Raw genomic sequence first — 19,649 nt, 5'->3', positions numbered from 1 at the left:
TGCTCAACAATAATGGAGTCACTTTTTTTTTTTCAATGTTGTCTATTGACCAGAAAAATGGCATTACATGCTTCTACAGTGTTTCCCAACTAGTGTACATCCAGCTGTTGCAAAACTACAACTCCCAGCATGCCCGGACAGCCGTTGGCTGTCCGGGCATGCTGGGAGTTGTAGTTTCGCAACAGTTGGAAGCACACTGGTTGGGAAACACTGTGCTAATCTGAAAAAACTACCAATGGAGCTTCCAAACCTCTGACAGTAGTGTGATCAGAGCCTTCGTGTTTGCTTTATACAGATTTCACTGCATTTGTACGCAATCGGCTCCAAAGCTCCCCCTACAGGTGGCTGCAGGCAGCCAGAATGTTCTCATTTGCCTCTGTGGAGGTGTAAAGGGAAATAGGGTACTTGGAACCATGTATCAGAAAAATGGAGAACTTCATATATAATATAGTTAAAATTAATAAATATTTATAGCAAGTTTCTACTCTAAGGTCGGGTCCACACTTGCGCTGGGAATCTGTTCAGGGCCTAAAATCACACACTTTATTTGGGATAACAGAACAGAGCTGGAAAGATTACAGGAAATACCTTTGATGTAAATTGGGTCTGTCAGGTTTTCCCCTGGTGTGTGTGTGTGTATAATATATATATATAATTTTTTTTTTTTTCACTCACTCCTTGCAGGTTTTTTTTTGCAAAATAAATGCAACCTGCGAGAGGGCTCTGAAGCAAGTGTGAACCTAGCCTAAAAATCAGGTCTACAGGATGGGAGGCCTATAGAAGAGGAAGGATAGAAGCTAACAGTGGTTATCTGCCCGGAGTGGTCGCTAATACTCCTAGAGGGTCTTATCCACATGAGGTCACTGCCCAATAAAGAGTCTGGAAAAAAAACAAAAAAACCTTGGGTGTCCATGTTTTATCACATGGTTCACACTTAAGAGATATGGACCATGCAACAGGATGATGGGTATTGCAAATCAGAACTACAAGGAGCTATAGGGCACAGCCAGGTGAAAATTTTTTTTTTTTTTAAAAGTGAAACTGATTTGAAAAGGTCACCGCAAACTGTGTTGAAAAGTAGTCTTCTCAAAGATAACAACTATGCAAAATCTTTTAGGGTACGTTCACACGCTATGGGAACGATGCTGCGAGTTATGTTACCATTCATTTCAATGGGTCCACTGGCAGTCTGCAGATCTTACACTATTGCGGACTGTCCAAGGACTCACACAAGTGAATGATAGCATGACTCGCCCGTCATGCCGCCTCCCATAGACATGAATGAAGGGGTGTCACGTCTCCAGTCCCAGAAACTCAGAGGTTTCCAAGACAGGAGCAGCAGCCCTACACAGAATGTGGGTGCTGCACAAATCTCGGAGGGGTTCCGCAGGGATAAGATGGCCCGAATACCCCTTTAAGGATGGGAAGCTCTTTAATCCACTTTTTCAATGCCCATCCTTTTTGCTGTACGGGTACTGTATTTTCCTTTAAAAGGAGTACCTTTAGGGTCTTGGAAGGTGCATCTACTCTCCAAGATACTTATGTGGTAAAGGGGTTGTGCACGACCAAAAACCAGAGCCAATTTCTCCCTAAAACAGCGCCATGCCACACATGTCCTCGGGTGTTATTATGGCCAGGCTGTATTCACTTTGAAAAGAACAGAGCTGCAATACCACACACAACCTGAAGACAGGTGTGGTGCTGTTTTATTGGGGGGGGGGGGAAGCAAAAAAAAAAAGTGTTCTGTTTTTCCTCTTCCTGGATAACCCCATATGTCTGATCGATAAGTCAAAGTAGTTTTCAATGGTGGTAATGCTTTAAGCATATATGCACAGAGGGCGGCTATGCTGCAGATTTTCTACTCTAATTTTCGCAAGGAAATGCTGCAGAAAACCTGCATTGTGTAGACCCTGTGGGAACTTCCCTATAAGTGTTAATTTACTGTGATTTGCAGATCTGAAATGTGTAATAAGTGTAAATATCTTGGAAAATAAACCAGCACCTGCAGGTATGCAGCAGAGGATCTGACACAGAAACCTCCCATCCTATACCCATACAGCATGCTTCTACCTACACCAAACCTTAAAAGGGGTACTCTGGGGCTCCAGCGTTCTGAACATTTTGTTCAGAATGCTCAGAAACGGAGGCCGTGATAGTGATGTCACGGCCACGCCCCTCATGACGTCACACCACACCCCCTTCCATAGACATGAACAGAGGGGGCGTAGAGTGACGTCACTGCCACAGGAACCCAGCGTTTGTTCAGGCATCTTATCACCTATCCTTTGGAGTAGAGAACACATATACATATACATATATATACATATATATACATACATACACATATATATATATACATATACATATATACATATACACATATACACATATATATATATATATATATATATACACATACACATATATACACATATATACATATATATATATATATATATATTATAAAATGGTGGCACATCATGAACCATAAACTGCAGAACCCGAGCTATACTCTACCAATAATTCTTCAAAATTAAATCAAACCTTTAATAGGGTTAATAGGTTAAGAAACTTCTGGAACTTTACGTGATCAACAGTGAGTAAAATGTAACTGAAACAATAGAACAACAGCAGTAACATCTGCCTATACTCCATCCTCACTCACCTCTATTACCCAAACCAGAACCTACAGAATGCCAAAATTATGCCAGGTCCATATGCTGCCGCTGTATTGCAAGTGGAACCGTGCTGCCATGCTAGTCTTTGTGTCTTTTGAATGTATTCTGGCTACACTCATTTTGCAAATTAAAGAAGCACTCCAGGGTTTTTATTTTTTTTTTTTCTTTCGCCCACATCATGCTGATAAGCACAGCTGCAAACATTTGTTTTATTACTGTAACTGGGTCACGTGACCAGCATACAGACCACCAGGAAACTATAACACAGAACCAATGTCATGCCTACCATGTCACCTAAAAAAAGGTAAACAAAGCATACAGAAAAACCTCTACATTATTCTCTAATAGCCTATAGTGCGCTTTGAAGGCAAAAAAAAAAAAAAAAAAAAAAATCCCAGAGGGCTTCTTTAATGCAGTGTTTCCCAACCAGGGTGCCTCCAGCTGTTGCAAAACTACAACTCCCAGCATGCCTGGACAGCCAAGGGCTTCTTCAATGAGGTGTTTCCCAACCAGGGTGCCTCCAGCTGTTGCAAAACTACAACTCCCAGCATGCCTGGACAGCCAAGGGCTTCTTCAATGAGGGGTTTCCCAACCAGGGTGCCTCCAGCTGTTGCAAAACTACAACTCCCAGCATGCCCGGACAGCCTTTGGCTGTCCGGGCATGCTGGGAGTTGTAGTTTTGCAACAGCTGGAGGCACCCCAGTTGGGAAACACTGCATTAACGGCTGTGCAGTTTTGCAGCAAAACAGCAGTGTATGGCTGACTCACATAGTGTAGTCCTTGTTACAAGATGTGAACCCAGCCTCCATGTCCGAAAAAGCCATTAGGCCTCATCCTTACATAATACTTTAGAGGCAATGACATAAAAGCCAAATCCTTTAAGCGGTACGTGTACCTGTAAATTTTTACTATATTGCTGTGACGTCTTCATTTTTTTGGGATTGTGGGGGATCTTGGCTCCTGGGGTTGCCTCTTAAAGGGATACACCACTGGCCAGCGTTCGGAACATTTAGTTCCAAACGCTGTGCGCGCGCACTGCAAGCGCCGCCACCAGTAGCGGGAAGTTCTCCAAAGCAGAAGAGCCTCCTATTGAAGCATCCACAGACATAACATCCAGCATCACCTCCCCTCCCTGTATCACCGGTTTATGGGGACAAATCAGTGCAAAAAAAAAAAAAAAAAAAGGGTATATAAATAGAATTCTTAAATGAAAAACCCTATACATCATTTCCTTATGATAAGATGGGTCCTCCCGCCAGTACACAGGCTGGAGATCTAATGAACTGACTTATGGCGGAAGCTTAAATGGGAACATCCAGTCACTGCTTGGTTACGTGAAGGATTGTCCGGTTTTCGCCCTGGAGGGGCAGAGCGTACAGCAAGGTTCGGTCCGCGTCTTCACAGACAATTGCGATTGTCTCAGTTTCTTCAGTCTGTACAGGGGCGGCGTTCAGACAGGCCTAAAAAAAAAAAAATAAAGCATAAAACACAGAATTAGGTGATATACCACGCGGGAGGTTACCCTTCTCTATTAGCCAGGACTAAAAACTGATCTGACTCCCCCATGTATTTTACAGGCTCCCCCCATTTTAAAGTATGTTGTATCTATTTTTAGCAGTGCAGGTCTGAAACAGGAATTACGGCTACATTTCCCGACACATACAGTAGTCATGTTTACTATTGCAAATGAGCAAGATTTTAAAGGGGCACTCCGGTGGATTTTTTTTTTTTTTAAACCAACTGGTGCCAGAAAGTTAAACAGATACGTAATTACTTCTATTAAAAAATCTTAATACTTCCAGTTCTTATTAGCTGCTGAATACTACAGTGGAAATTTTCTTTTTGGAACACAGTGCTCTCTGCTGACATCTCTGTCCATTTTAGGAACTGTCCAGATCAGCATATGTTTGCTATGGCTATTTTCTCCTACTCTGGACAGTTCCTAAGATGGACAGAGATGTCAGCAGAGAGCACTGTGGTCATGATGTCAGCAGAGAGCTCTGTGTTCCAAAAAGAAAAGAATTTCCTCTGTAGCATATAGCAGCTAATAAGTACTGGATTTTTTATTAGAAGTAATTTACAAATTTGTTTAACTTTCTGGCACCAGTTGATAGAAAAAAAAAAAAAAAAGCCACATGTTTAACACCATTAACTATGTATTTTAGTATACAAAAAAAAGAAGGTTGCAGCAGCACTCTTGGTAAAGAGAAAAAAAAAAAAAAAAAAAAAAAGAGGCAGGCTCTTGGCACACTTTTTGATCAAAACATGTCCCCCATCCACCACGCAGAGGTGGCCTCATTTCGGATGGGACCTTAAAACTCATGCCACTGACCTCTGCTGGGCATATGGCCTCTGACTGGGTGACATGCTGGAACCACTATCAATTTAAAAAACCTCCTGTGAAAAAGGGGAGGGGTGCACGGCTACAGAGGGTACCACTCCCCCTAAATTGCACAGCAAAAACAAAAAGAAACATAGCCAGCACAACTGCCTGATACACGGGTGCACGCTGCTGTGAGGTTTTTTAAATTGATATAGTGGATCCAGCATGTCACCCAGTCAGAGGCTATATGCCCAGCAGGTGAGTGAAATGTGTGTTAGGGTACCATCCGAAATGAGGCCACCATCGGGTGGGGGGACGCGTTTTGATCAAAAAGTGCGCTAAGAGCCTCCATTTTTTGACTAAGAGTGCTGCTGCAAGCTTCTATTTTGTATACTTTGTATTTGCCACTGCAGCGTGCAGGTAGTTGTGCTGGCTATGTTTCTTTTTACTATGTATTTTAGATACTTCTTGCACTGTGCCCAATCTATTTGTAAAGTGCTGTGGAATTTATTGGTGCTATGTGAATAAATATTATAAAGCAGAGAAGCATGTGAGCAAATGAGGAGTCTTTGACACGTCAAAAAGGCACACATATTTAGGCACACATTTTTTTAACCCAACTAATAGCTAGCCAAAATGTAGACTAGACATTTGGCTGTCTGGGCATGCTGGGAGTTGTAGTTTACAACAGCTGGTGGCATCCTGGTTGGGAAACCCTGGTCTAAAATCAGATGTACGATACAGCATGAACTGCATTGATAAATCTGCCACAGTCTTAGTTTACACGGTCTTCGAATTATGCCGCATTCACATCACCATTTTGGCACTCAAATGTATTGATGAAAGTTGATGGCCTAAAATCGTATGAAAACTTATGCTTATAAAAACAGAAGAAAAAAATAAAAATAAATAAACTTCTAAAAATTGCATCTGTCTGACATATGGGGGGAGATTTATCAAAACCTGTCCAAAAGGAAAAAGTTGCGCAGTTGGCCTTAGTAACCAATCAGATCACTTCTTTAATTTTTAACAAGGCCTCCGAAAATTGAAAGAAGTGATCTGATTGGTTGCTATGGGCAACTTAGCAACTTTTCCTTAGTACAGGTTTTGATAAATCTCCCCCATGGTTTTCACACTTTTTTGTAGATTGCATTAATTTTGGATGAAAACGTGTGACACGTCACTGTAAGATTTACATTGACAACGTTAAGAAAAACGCATAACAATTGAAATCCATTTTTTTAAAATCAGGATACAAAAAATCGTGGTCAACCGTGATTTTTTTTCTATCAGACACAAAATTGGGTAAAAACGTAAATGGACCACAACGGGTACGTGTGTTGTATAGGATTTGTTAGCAAAAGTCAATAAATAAGTCTACATATCATGTTCAAGGATAGAATCGCATCAAGTCGACAAATGCAAAAAAAACGTGATGTGAACACAGCCTTAATTTCGATTACTAAATCTGGACAAAAACCATAAGGTGGCCCCTCAGTACACAAATGCTAGTAAATCTTATGTATTCTGAAAGGAGGAGAAAAAAAATAAATAAAAAGAAGGCTGGGTTCACATCACGTTTTTGCCATACTGTTTTCAATCCGTTTATCTAAGGAAAACCGTATGACAAAAAAAACGGATGAACAGTATGGAAAAAAGTAAACCGTATGAGTTTTTAAACCGTATACTGTTTTTAAAAGTGCATACAGTTCCGTCCGTTTTTATAAAAAAAAAAAAAAAAAAGTTTTTGAAAATGTTATCCATTTTTAATGGTAGGTGTCTTGGGGACTTTAGGATACATGTGCAAAGTAAAAACCGTATACTGTTTCCCGTATGGAACCGTATACATGTGCGTTTCCCATAGACGTCCATGTTAAAAAAACATGCAGTTGCAGTATGGTTTATAAATCGGAGACAAAACTGTTGTCAACCACGGTTTTGAGTACGGGAGAAAAACAGTATAACAAGCAAACCGTACGCAACCGGATAAATTTGGTTTTCAATAATGAAAACGTATACGGGAAACATACTTGAAAAATGTGGTGTGAACCCACCCTAAGGGTACGTTTAGACGTGAGGATGTTTGCAGCGTATTTCGCTGCGGATCCGCCGCTGAAGGACTTCCTATATGCTGCCTTTATATGTGCCTGCTCGGAGCAGCAATACGCCGCTACGAGCAGACACACTGCAATGTGCAAGTCGCCGCGCGCATGCGCAGTGTACTCGCACATCACAGCAGCTCTCGGCCTAGCTCATTGAGCAGGGGAAGCGGCCGCGATGTGTGCGAGTACACCGCGCATGTGCGGCAACTCGCACATAGTGTGTCTGCTCGGAGCGGTGTATTGACGCTCCAAGCAGGCACATTTAAGGGCACCATACAGAGGTCCTTCAGCGACGGATCTGCAGCCTAAAATATGCTGTAAATCCGCACGTGTGAACGTACCCTAAGGCTGCATTCACATCACAATTCGGGATTAAGGCAGCCGGATCAGGCAGGAGACTGAAAACCTGCTGTATCCCTGCCGGACCCGTGCACACCCCATTCATTTCAATGAGCCAGGACAGAGTCAGCTAGTGCCCCCGGTTGGCTCATTTTTGGGCCGTATCAGACTTTGTAGAAAATGCAGCAGGCCACTAGCCAGCTCAGTGAACTAAATTGGGAGCGGCACAGTCCCACATGGATAGGGCATGAGCTGGTTATCGAGTACTCCTGCCAGATCCTAGAACCGTGATGTGAATGCAGCCTAAGCGTATGTATCAGACTCCCCTGGCGGTGGCTTATCTCTGAAAATAAAAGGGTCAGGCTGTTGAAAATCAATTCCCAATCCTTCTCTTCTGTCAGAGGACAGACAAGTTAGGCCGTCATACAAGTTAGATCAGTGTTTCCCCAAACAGGATGCCTCCAGGTGTTGCAAAACTACAACTCCCAGCATGCCCGGAGTTGTAGTTTTGCAACATCTGGAGGCACCCTGTTTGGGAAACAGTAAGTTAGATTGTAGCCTGGGCCTGCCGACATGTCTTGTTTAAAAAGTCCCTCCTTTATGAGCTACACACTTACCAGTTCCATAAAGTTCACCTTGTCATCTGCTATCAAATTCTCATTTTTCAGCTGGTCCACAACCCCTTCCATGACCTCCAGCTTGGAGCAGTGCTTCTGGTGCCGCTGCTGAAGAGACGATACTTTCTTCTGCAAGTTCATCACGACAGACACCAGCTGAGCGGTTGACAACGTCTCGGTGACACCGTCTGACGGTTCCAGGCTGATCACTTGTGGCCCATCAGCCGATGATGCCTCAGTGTTGCGTTTTGACACGATGGGAACAGTGGAAGCTATGGGCCTGTCTGTAGAGCTTGACAATATGGTCTCTTGCGAAGGTATCATGGGTGGCAGAGGACCAGACGACATTACAGGAACAAGCGTGGCGGTCTGCATAGTTTCTAAATAGGACATCACATCCTCGGAGCTCATCGTGACGGGGGGTGGCGTGGGTAACCCTGCTTCAAAAAAGGGCTCGATTGAGATGTTCTCCATGACCAAAGCACCGGGATCAGACACGCCGGCTATCTCAATGACTGCAGGGACTGCCTCTCCAACAGACTGTAAAACTTGACCACCATAATAGTTGTGCTGTAATGTTGTCGTTGCGATGTGTTCTTCAGACAGGAAGCCAACTTGTTCCACCAAAGGGATCGGCTGTATCTGGTGTTCTCCCGACACAATAGGTAAAGCTAAAGACTGGAAGCCTTGAGATGGTGCCAGAGCCAAGGACAACCCATCAAAGGACTCAACAAAGTGAACCAGTGGCAGAATATTCACTGCTCCCATGAGTGCAGTGGGGTCTGTATTTTTCACCACAAGTTCGGCTCCGTCTATGGCTATCTGACCGGTGGATGAATTTGGATCCAGTGCAATCGTCAGAGTGTCTGGAAGAACCTGGCCATTGCCAATAACGAAAGGTGGGACTGTGGACATGCAGACTTCAGAACCTACATTCTGCACGGCGTTCAGTGTTCTGGACTTCGTCACTTGTCCTTTACTCTGTAATACAAAAGGGATGAATAATGATCATTTATAGAGTTACAACTCATGCAGCAGTTTTCTAATATACTTAATTGAAAAGAAAACGTATCTAATGTATAATGGAAAGCAACACTGCTTCTAATAAACTTTGTTTATAAAGTCCTTCCTTATAGTTTTCATAATCACGGCCATTAGAGAATGGACACAAGGAGAAGGGGGGGGGGGGGGGGGTTTCAGCCTCTATTCGCTGATAAGCTAAATCAGAGGTTCAATATTTAAAGAGTACCTGTCATCAAAAGATTTTTTTTAAATATTTTATAGTTTAAAATTTAGATTAATTTTGTAATTTGATTCTATAAAAAAAAAAAAAAAATACTTTCATGTGTTTTTTAGGTTTGAAATTTTGGCCACACCGGCCTGGCTGCTGAGTCTGAAATATACTAAGCGCAGCTGTCAGACAGGCGGGAGTGAGCACTGTGCCAGCAGCACAGCAGGGCGCGCTCCTGACTGGCCGGCAGCATGATAAGGCTCCGCCCCTTGAGGAGGATGTCAGTGCAGCGCAGCCCTGCCTTTCCCTAGCCTGATTGAGGTCTTCCTATATAAAAAAATAAAAATAAATAAATATGGAAGTTTTCGTTTTAGTTTTATGACCTTGCAGAGGGGTTGAATAGTAAAGTAGCAATCTTTGCAGATGACACTAAACTCTGTAAAGCGGTAAACACTATAGAGGACAGTGCACTGTTACAAATGGATCTGGATAGGTTGGAGGTTTGGGCTGGGAAGTGGCAGATGAGGGTCAACACTGATAAATGTAAGGTAATGCACATGTGGAAGAAAAATCCAGGCTGGGATTATGTATGAAATGGGAGAACGCTTGGGACGACTGACATGGAAAAAGGACTTAGGAGTCTTAGTTAACAGTAAATGTAGCTGTAATGACCAGTGTCGGGCAGCTGCTGCCAAGTGCTAATAAAATCATGGGGAGCATCAATAGGGGCATAGATGCCCACGACAAGGAAATAATTCTACCACTGTGCAAATCACTAGTCAGACCACACACAGAATACTGTGTACAGTACTGGTCAGACCACACATGGAATACTGTGTACAGTACTGGGCATCAGTGTACAAGAAAGATATAGTGGAGCTGGAGAGGGCTCAAAGACGGGCAACCAGGGTAATACGGGGAATGGGAGGACTACAGTACCCAGAAAGATTATCAGAATTAGGGTTATTTAGTTTAGAAAAAGAAGGCTTAGGGGCGACCTAATAACTATGTATAAATATATCAAGGGACCGTACAGAGATCTCTCCCATGATCTATTTATACCCAGGACTGTATCTATAACAAGGGGGCATCCTCTACGTCTAGAGGAAAGAAGGTTTCTACACCAGCACAAACGGGTTCTTTACTGTAAGAGCAGTGAGACTGTGGAATTCTCTGCCAGAGGAGGTGGTCATGGGGAACTCTGTAATAGAGTTCAAAAAGGTGCTGGATGCATTTTTGGAGAGTAACAACATTACTGGTTATGTATACTAGATTTATAGGGACAGAATGTTGATCCAGGGATTTATTCTGATGCCATGTATCAGGGTTTTTGCCTTCCTCTGGATCAACTCAACTCAATAGGGACTTATTCGGGTTATAGGTTGAATTTGATGGACTCTGGTCTTTTTTCAACCTTATGAACTATGTTACTATGTAAAGGAAGAAGGGAGGAAGAAGGGCTTCATCTGACATCACGCCTGCCAGGCCACGCCCCATTCCTCACTCACACACGGCCCTCAGAGTGAGCAGCCAAGATACCTAAAGATAAGGTATTTATCTGCTGTTTTAAGAGGAAATAAACGCACGGCGTGTTATTGAGAGTCAGGGACAGCTGGGAAGGGGGATTAGGGAAAGTTTAGCTGATGATGGGTACTCTAAAGTGTACCTGTCACAAAAATAAATAAAATAAATAAACGCTCCATGCTTACTCTTAGCTGATCCCGACTGTGCTTAAATTCTGTTTATCCTAAGGCTCTTAAGTCCCTTGTTTATGTTTCTCACACTGCATGCAGTAGAGGGGGAGTTCCCTTGGGCAAGCACAACACTTGCCGTCACGTCTTCTGTGGGAACTTCCTTCTACACTCCTCAGAGCTGCCAATAGGCTGCCCTGTGCACTGAGACTGATATGCACCCGGCTCACACAGCAGGATGACTGACGCCTCAGAGAGACCAGCAATAGCTGCAGGGACAAGACAGTGTTCTGGACAGTGGAGAGACCCCTAGTGGTAACAAGAATGGAGCCTTCTTTTACCCAAAAATATATTTTTTGACCAATGTATATTACAAATATAAATTATTTTTTATTATCTACATTCTATAACAAGTTTCTGCACATGATAGGGACCATTTAACAGCATTTAACACTATTCTTGTCAACAAAATGACAAGAAGATCATCGGGGTCCTTCTTAATTTAATAAGGCCCATTGGTCACTGTTTGGATCCATCATACAATAGACAGGATACAGAAGTGGTCTTTAAACCTGTGGCTGTCTGGCCATGGTGCTAGTTGTATTGTTTACATCAATTGGGGGAGCCACAGGTTGGAGATAACTGCAATAAATGGGTTAAATTAACTTATCGTCTATGCCAGTGTTTCCCAACCAGGGTGCCTCCAGCTGTGGCCAAACTACAGCTCCCAGCATGCCAGGACAGCCTTTGGCACCCTGGTTGGGAAACACTGGCATAGGCGCAGAAAATCCCTCACAATCTCCAAAATAGGGATGAGACTTCTTTGTTATGAACGGAGTGGTGACATGTACATTTTAACAACTCCATAGACAATGAATGGAGCGCGGCACACCTGCCCTACCAGCAAAATTATATGTTTAATGGCCCTGATTTACTATTGTAAACCAAAATAGGGACGAGACATATTTTGTCTGGTTGTGTGCCAGAATTTGTCTGCACCATAAGTGAAAAACCCGACCAACTATCTATTTTACCAAGAAAACCCCAAAAAAGGGGCGTGGCGGTTGAGAAAACGGGGGCATGGTCACAGAAAAGGGGTGTGTTCCTGACATTTTCACAAAAACCCAACATATTTCCACAGAAAAGGTAGTAGATTTGAGCTGAAGGAAAACCCAACAGATCAGAGAATGGCCCTGATTTACTAAGAGTGGATTGTAGGTTACTTTGTGGGTTTTAAGGGGTACTCCGGTGGAGAAAAAAAAATAAATAAATTTGCATAATACATACATATACACACATATATATATATATATATATATATATATATATATATATATATATATATATATATATATATATATACACACACACATATATATACATACACACACACACACACACACACACACACACACACATACATATATATATAGTTAAGAAGAAAGTACAGGCAACTCACCACGTTGTAGTAACTTCGTGTTAATTGCTGGGACATGCAGGTAAAGCAGCTTCATGCCACACCGGGAGGCCGAACACTAGTGCGTTAACCGATGACAGCTGTTTCTTTCCGTTCAGGAACTTCAACAGATCTGTTGAAGTTCCTGAACGGAAAGAAACAGCTGTCATCGGTTAACGCACTAGTGTTCGGCCTCCCGGTGTGGCGTGAAGCCGCTTTACCTGCATGTCCCAGCAATAAACACAAAGTTACTACAACGTGGTGAGTTGCCAGTACTTTCTTCTTAACTATATGGATTTGCATTCACCTTATCACTATCGTAGTACATGAGCACCACCACATGAAGACACGCTGCTAGCTAGAGTGCGCATATAGACTACTCAAGGGAGAATATAGAGGGAGAGCAGTGCCAGCACTTCACTTTCTGTTATGAAGCCTTGTGATCTATATCTATCTATCCACACACACACACACAATTTAAATTAACTGGTGCCAGAACGTTAAACAGGTTTGTAAATTACTTCTATTAAAATTTTTTAATCCTTTTGGTACTTTTTAGCTGCTGTATGCTACAGAGGAAATTCTTTACTTTTGGAATTTCTTTTTTGTCTTGTCCGCAGTGCTCTCTGCTGACACCTCTGTCCATGTCAGGAACTGTCCAGAGCAGCATAGGTTTGCTATGGGGATTTTCTCCTGCTCTGGACAGTTCCTGACACAGGCATCAGGTGTCAGCAGAGAGCACTGTGGACAACACAAAACATTTAAATTAAAAAAATAAAGATTTTCCTCTGTAGCAAACAGTACAGGAAGCATTAAGATTTTTTTTTTATAGAAGTAATTTACAAATCTGTTTAACTTTCTGGCACCAGTTCATTAAAAAAAATAAATAAAGTTTTCCACTGGAGTACCCTTTAATTCCCTACAATTTATTTTCCATGGTATTTACATTTCCCTTTAATCCACCACATTTTCCGTGAAAACCTTTTCTGTATTTTCTGTAGTAAATATGTTGGGTTTTTGTGAAAATGTTGGGAACACTCCCCTTTTCTGTGACCACGCTCCCGTTTATCGACAGCCACACCCCTTTTTCAGGTTCCCTCAGTAAAATGGAGAGTTGGTCAGGTTTTTAATTTCTAGCGCAAACATAATTCCGGCACAATGAGACAGAATTCTGGCACACAACCTGACAAAATATGTCGAGTTTACAATAGTAAATCAGTGCCAATGTGTCTAAAAATTTTTTTATTAAAAAAGGTGCAAAATGTAGGGAAACCTTAGTGAGTACAGTGGGAAAAATTGTAGTGAGTTAAAACCCACAAGGAAACCTACACAACACTAAATCAGGGCCAATGAGGGCAGTCACTCTATAACAAATACAGAAGACATTAAGGTCCTAGGGGGACATGGGTGTTAAGATATACATACAATACTCATGGACAGTAAGACCTACCGGGCTGGAGGAGGAGAAGTTGGTGGGCACAGCGTCATGTCTGAGGTAGCGGACCCCCCACCGTATCTGGAAACAAGACGGCTTGAAGTGTTTGCTGCATAGATATTGGTTTTTGGTGGGGAAGAAGTTTTCCATGTTCATGTTGGTCAGCCATTGTTTGAGACGCACTTTGTCATGTAATGGAAACCTGGAGGAGAGATGAAAATTGGAAGAATCAAATACGTGAACAGAAAAGAGCAGGAAAGAGTCATACAGATGGGCACACAGCAGGAAGAGCTATAGGAAATGCCATGAGTCTTTTATAACCAATCTAGATGGGCACACAGCAGGAAGAGCTATAGGAAATGCCATGAGTCTTTTATAACCAATCTAGATGGGCACACAGCAGGAAGAGCTATAGGAAATGCCATGAGTCTTTTATAACCAATCTAGATGGGCACACAGCAGGAAGAGCTATAGGAAATGCCATGAGTCTTTTATAACCAATCTTCTGGCTATCACTGCTCACGTGAGCGCCCACAACTTTTACAAACTTCTGATAGGTTAGAAGGGGTTGTCCAGGAATAGAAAATCAGAGCCAATTTCTTCCAAAAACAGTGCCACCCCTGTCATCAAGTTGTGTGTAGTGTTGCAGCTCAATTCCATTGTAGTGAAATTAGTCAAGTTGTAATGCCGAACACAACCTGAAAACAGGGGTGTCATTGTTTTTTTGAAAGAAATTCGGTCTGGTTTTCTATTGATGGACAGCCCCTTTAATAGCAGTGTTTTCCAGCAAGTGTGCCTCCAGCTGTTGCAAAATTACAACTCAGTATGTCTGGACAGCAAAATTGGAGCTGCAGAGTTTAGGAGAATATTTATCAGACTTTATGCAGAGGAGCAGTTCCCCATAGCAATAACATTCCAGCTTACACTAAAAAGCTGACAGCTGATTGGTTTGTATCCGCAACTGCTCCACTGTTTCTTTGTATCAGGTTTGATAAGATTTCCCCCCCCCCCCCTTCTATATTCTATAATAGCAACCAACATCAGGATCCCTAATCTTATATTTTAATGGTACTGATATATAAAATTCACCTTCTGGTTCTGGTGGGGAGTACAACATTATTGGTAAGCCATTATTGTTATTCTTGTATAATTATTCTAAATATTAAATACAATTATAGTTTAATTATATGACAATATAATATTGCCATATATTATAAATAGTAATTATATTAATAACATTTATATTTATAATTACACAAGAACAACAATAATAGCAGCTTACCAATCTAACTATACTCCCTATCAGAACCAGAAGGTACATTTTATTCATCAATAAGGATGTATAATCTAAAATAGATGGCTGCATATTTGCCTGCTGACTAATACCTGTACTGGAGCCATTTACATACCTTCGGTGCCACATCTATTATGGAGCCATTTCTACTGGACTGTGGCTTAATAATCTGATGACTACATACAATCACTATTTATTATTTATGCTTGAAGATCTAAGGCCACATTCACATCACAATTCCTATATGCCTCCGTTAACTTAAAAAGAAAAAATGTATAATATAAATATATCTCTATCTATCTAACACACACACACACACAGAGTCATGGCTGTAAAAGTTGGCACTCCTGAATTTTTTTCTAGAAAATGAAGTATTTCTCACAGAAAAGGATTGCAGTAACACATGTTTATTCCTTTTTGTGTATTGGAAATTTTTATATATTATATATATACACACACACACACATACACATATACACCACTACAACTCCCAGCTTGTCCTCACTGACAGTAGCGGGACACAAGCTCACTGTGGGAGGATTTTTCTTTCAGCTCTGAGCCCTGCGCTCACAGCTGTCAATCAAGGAAGTGTGTCCATGACATAGGTGATGATTCATGGACACAGAAGGACTAGTAAGTGTCCAAGCGGACGGGGGGCAGTTGTTTGGCTGTCAGTATGAAATACTGCAAATTTTCTAATGAAAGAAATTGCAAAACCTATTGGTTTTCAATGCATTACAACATATCAAAAGTTTTTGTACCTGATAGTGCCCTTTTAACTTAATATTTGGTTGCACACCCTTTGGAAAAAATAACTGAAATCAGTCGCTTCCTATAACCATCAATAAGCTTCTTACACCTCTCAGCCGGAATGTTGGACCACTCTTCCTTTGTAAACTGCTCCAGGTCTCTTATTGGAAGGCGCCTTTTCCCCAACAGTAATTTTAAGATCTCTCCACAGGTGTTCAATGGGATTTAGATCTGGACTCATTGCTGCTTTGTTGCCATCCATTTCTGGGGGCTTTTTGACGTATGTTTGGGGTCATTGTCCTGCTAGAAGACCCAAGATCTCGGGCACAATCCCAGCTTTTTGACACTGGGCTGTACAGTGCGACCCAAAATCTGTTGGTAATTCTCAGATTTCATGATGCCTCGTACAGAGGCAGCAAAACAGCCCCAGAACATCATTGAACCTCCACCATATTTCACTGTAGGTACTGTGTTCTTTTCTTTGTAGGCCTCATTCCATTTTTGGTAAACAGTAGAATGATGTGCTTTGCCAAAAAGCTCTATCTTGGTCTCATCTGCCACAAGACGTTTTCCCAGAAGGATTTTGGCTTAATCAAGTTCATTTGGCAAAATGTAGTCTTGCTGTTTTCTGTCTCTGTGTCAGCAGTGGGGTCTTCCTGGGTCTCCTGCCATAGTGTTTAATTTCATTTAAATGTGGAGGGATAGTTCGCACTGACACTGATGCTCCCTGAGCCTGCAGGACAGCTTGAATATCTTTGGAACTTGTTTGGGGCTGCTTATCCACCATCCGGACTATCCTGCGTTGACACCTTTCATCAATTTTTCTCTTCCGTCCACACCCAGGGAGATTAGCTACAGCACCATGGGTTGTAAACTACTTGATAATGTTGCACACTGTGGACAAAGGCAAATCTAGATATCTGGAGATGGACTTGTAACCTTGAGATTGTTGATATTTTCCACAATTTTGGTTCTCAAGTTCTCAGACAGTTCTAGTCTCCTCTTTCTGTTGTCCATGCTTAATGTGGCACACAGACACACAATGCAAAGACTAAGTTAACTTCTCTCCTTTTTATCTGCTTTCAGGTGTGATTTTTATAATGCCCACACCTGTTACTTGCTCCAGGTGAGTTTAAAGGAGCATCCCATGCTTGAAACTATCTTATTTTTCCACAATTTTGAAAGGGTGTTAAAGGGATTGTGCGCTGCCCTGCAGTTCGGAGCTCCGCTCACAGCGTCTGGAAGTTCATTATTCTGAACGCTGTGTGCGGGCCCCCCTCGTGACGTCTCCCCCGCCCCCCTCGTGACGTCTCCCCCGCCCCCCTCGTGACGTCTCCCCCGCCCCCTCAACGAAAGTCTATGGGAAAGAGGCGCGACCGCTGTCACGCCCCCTTCCCATTGACTTTGGTAGAGGGGGCGGGCGTGACGTCACGAAGGGGCCGGCCACAAACACGGAAGTCCGCACACAGCGTTGAGAATAATGAACTTCCGGACACTGTGAGCGGAGCTCCGAACTGCAGGGCAGCGCGCAACCCCTTTAATTTTGTCCAGCCCATTTTTGTACTTTGGTGACATTATGTCCAATTTGCTTTTTTCCTCCCTTTTTTGGTTTAGTTCCAAAACGGACAAAGGGAATAAACATGTGTATAACAAAACATGTGTTACTGCAATCCTTTTCTGTGAGAAATATTTAATTTACAGAAAAAAATTCAGGGGTGCCAACAGTTACGGCCATGACTGTATATACATACACATTTGGTATCACCATGTGAGGGAAAAGTCCAAACTAATAAAACAAAATGTTAATGATCCTGTACATTAAACAATGTAAGGGCACATTCCCACTTGGCATATACGTAGCGTATTTCACGCTGCGCAAAATCTGCAGCAGCAGCGGGAAATACGCTGCTTATCCCTCGCTCACCATTCACACAGGGATTTCCGGCAGCAGCCCTATGTGTGTAGTGAGTTTTGGAGGCGGAGCAGCGTGTGCCAGCGGGACTGGCACACGCTGCTCCACCTCCAAAACTCACTACACACATAGGGCTGCTGCCGGAAATCCCTGTGTGAATGGTGAGCGAGGGATAAGCAGCGTATTTCCCGCTGCTGCAGATTTTGCGCAGAGTGAAATACGCTACGTATATGCCAAGTGGAAACGTGCCCTGAAAGTACAAAATTTATGATTTTTTTTGCTCATGTCACAGAAAAAATAAATAAAAAAAAATACCAAAGTGTCACATGTACACAAAAGTGGTACCGGAAAAAAGCTACAGAATCATGGCGCACAAAATAAATAAATAAAATTTTGAAAATAAATAAATGAGCCCTCATAAGGCCCAGTAGTCAGTAAAATGAAACACTTATTTTGTGAACAGTTTGACTTATTTTTTTTTCTTTTCTATATATATATATATATATATATATATATATATATATATATATATATGCAGCATAATAGTAAAGCATGTAACACATGGGGGTCATTTTCACCGTACTGACACACAGAATAAAGAGAGAATAAGTTTAAAGAGGTACTCCGGTGGAAAACTTAAAAAAACAACAATCAACTGGTGCCAGAAAGTTAAACAGATTTGCAAATTACTTCTATTTAAAAATCTTAATCCTTCCAGTATTTACTAGCTGCTGAATACTACAGAGGAAATTATTTTCTTTTTGGAACACAGAGCTCTCTGCTGACATCTCTGTCCATTTTAGGAACTGTCCTGGGCAGCCATATGTTTACTATGGGGATTTTATTTTCTAGTCTGGACAGTTCCTAAAATGGACAGAGATGTCAGCAGAAAGCACTGTGCTCCAAAAAGAAAAGCATTTCCTCTGTAGTATTCAGCAGCTAATAAGTACTGGAAGGATTAAGATTTTTTAATAGAAGCAGTTTACAAACCTGTTTAACTTTCTGGCACCAGTTGATAAAAAAAAAAAAAAAAATTAGGTTTTCCACTGGAGTACCCCTTTAACCCTAAACATTTACTGAACAAAAATGAAACCCCAATTTTTTTTTTTTTTTTTTTTTTTTTTTTTTTTTTTTTACGCCGAGTACTTTATGGTAAAATGAGTGTCATCAAAAACAAGCCCTTATATGGGTCTGTGGATGTAAAAATAAAAGAGTTATGCGTCTATAGGGGAGGAGGAACAAGGGAAAATACAAAAATAGTTTTCTGTATCCTATTATATATATATATATAAAACTATCCCAATTTCCTAAGCAGGGGGCTTCCCAGCTGTTGCAAAACTACAACTCCCAGCATGCCCGGACATCCTTCGGCTGTCCGGGCATGCTGGGAGTTGTAGTTTGCAACAGCTGGAGGCACCCTGGATAGGAAACCCCCTCCGGGTGTAGACTCCATGTGCCCAGGGGCTGCCCCCCGCTTGCAATTAACTTAACAACAAGACGTCGTGCCCCTCCCCCACACATATACCCCAGCACTCCCCCTTTACCCCAGCCTCTGCGCCCACCGCACTCACTTATAATAACTTTCCCTGCCCGTCTCCGCTCGTCTACATTCCGGGACCACGCAGCTCTTCGGCATCGTTCTGGCTCTTGTCCTCCTGCTCTAATAAATGACGTTTTCCCGTAGCCCCCGTGACGTCATTCAGCTACGCTAGGAACTTACGCGACGGCGAACCCGTGCTAGGCGGCCATCTTGGACGAGGGCAGCGCCGTCGGGCCGCTTGCGATTTTGAAGCCCACAGCCAGAGGCCGTGACGTCATCTC

At 42.3% G+C, this 19,649-nt stretch overlaps 1 protein-coding gene across 1 annotated transcript; it reads right to left on the bottom strand.

Moving 5' to 3' along the window:
* Positions 1-3,365: 3,365 nt before the first annotated feature.
* LOC130291282 (THAP domain-containing protein 5-like) lies at positions 3,366-19,588 on the bottom strand. The gene is made up of 4 exons (XM_056539867.1): positions 19,400-19,588; positions 13,888-14,074; positions 8,060-9,040; positions 3,366-4,138 (listed from the first exon to the last, which is right to left on the bottom strand). The coding sequence occupies exons 1-4, from the start codon at positions 19,462-19,464 to the stop codon at positions 3,998-4,000; spliced, it is 1,374 nt and encodes a 457-aa protein (XP_056395842.1). The 5' UTR covers positions 19,465-19,588; the 3' UTR covers positions 3,366-3,997.
* Positions 19,589-19,649: the final 61 nt, after the last annotated feature.

Source organism: Hyla sarda, chromosome 9 (assembly GCF_029499605.1).
Source record: "Hyla sarda isolate aHylSar1 chromosome 9, aHylSar1.hap1, whole genome shotgun sequence".
NCBI lineage: Eukaryota > Metazoa > Chordata > Amphibia > Anura > Hylidae > Hyla > Hyla sarda.
The sequence above is the reverse complement of the archived record's forward strand: the minus strand, read 5'-3'. Positions and strand labels throughout refer to the sequence as shown.

Excerpts from the sequence above, each read along its gene's own strand:
- LOC130291282 (XM_056539867.1), bottom strand. The coding sequence starts at position 19,464 with ATGCCGAAGAGCTGCGTGGTCCCGGAATGTAGACGAGCGGAGACGGGC. Across the intron at positions 14,075-19,399 it reads GGCAGGGAAAGTTATTATAA|GTTTCCATTACATGACAAAG; the intron begins GTGAGTGCGGTG and ends TCTCTCCTCCAG. Across the intron at positions 9,041-13,887 it reads ACTTCTCCTCCTCCAGCCCG|AGTAAAGGACAAGTGACGAA; the intron begins GTAGGTCTTACT and ends TTTGTATTACAG.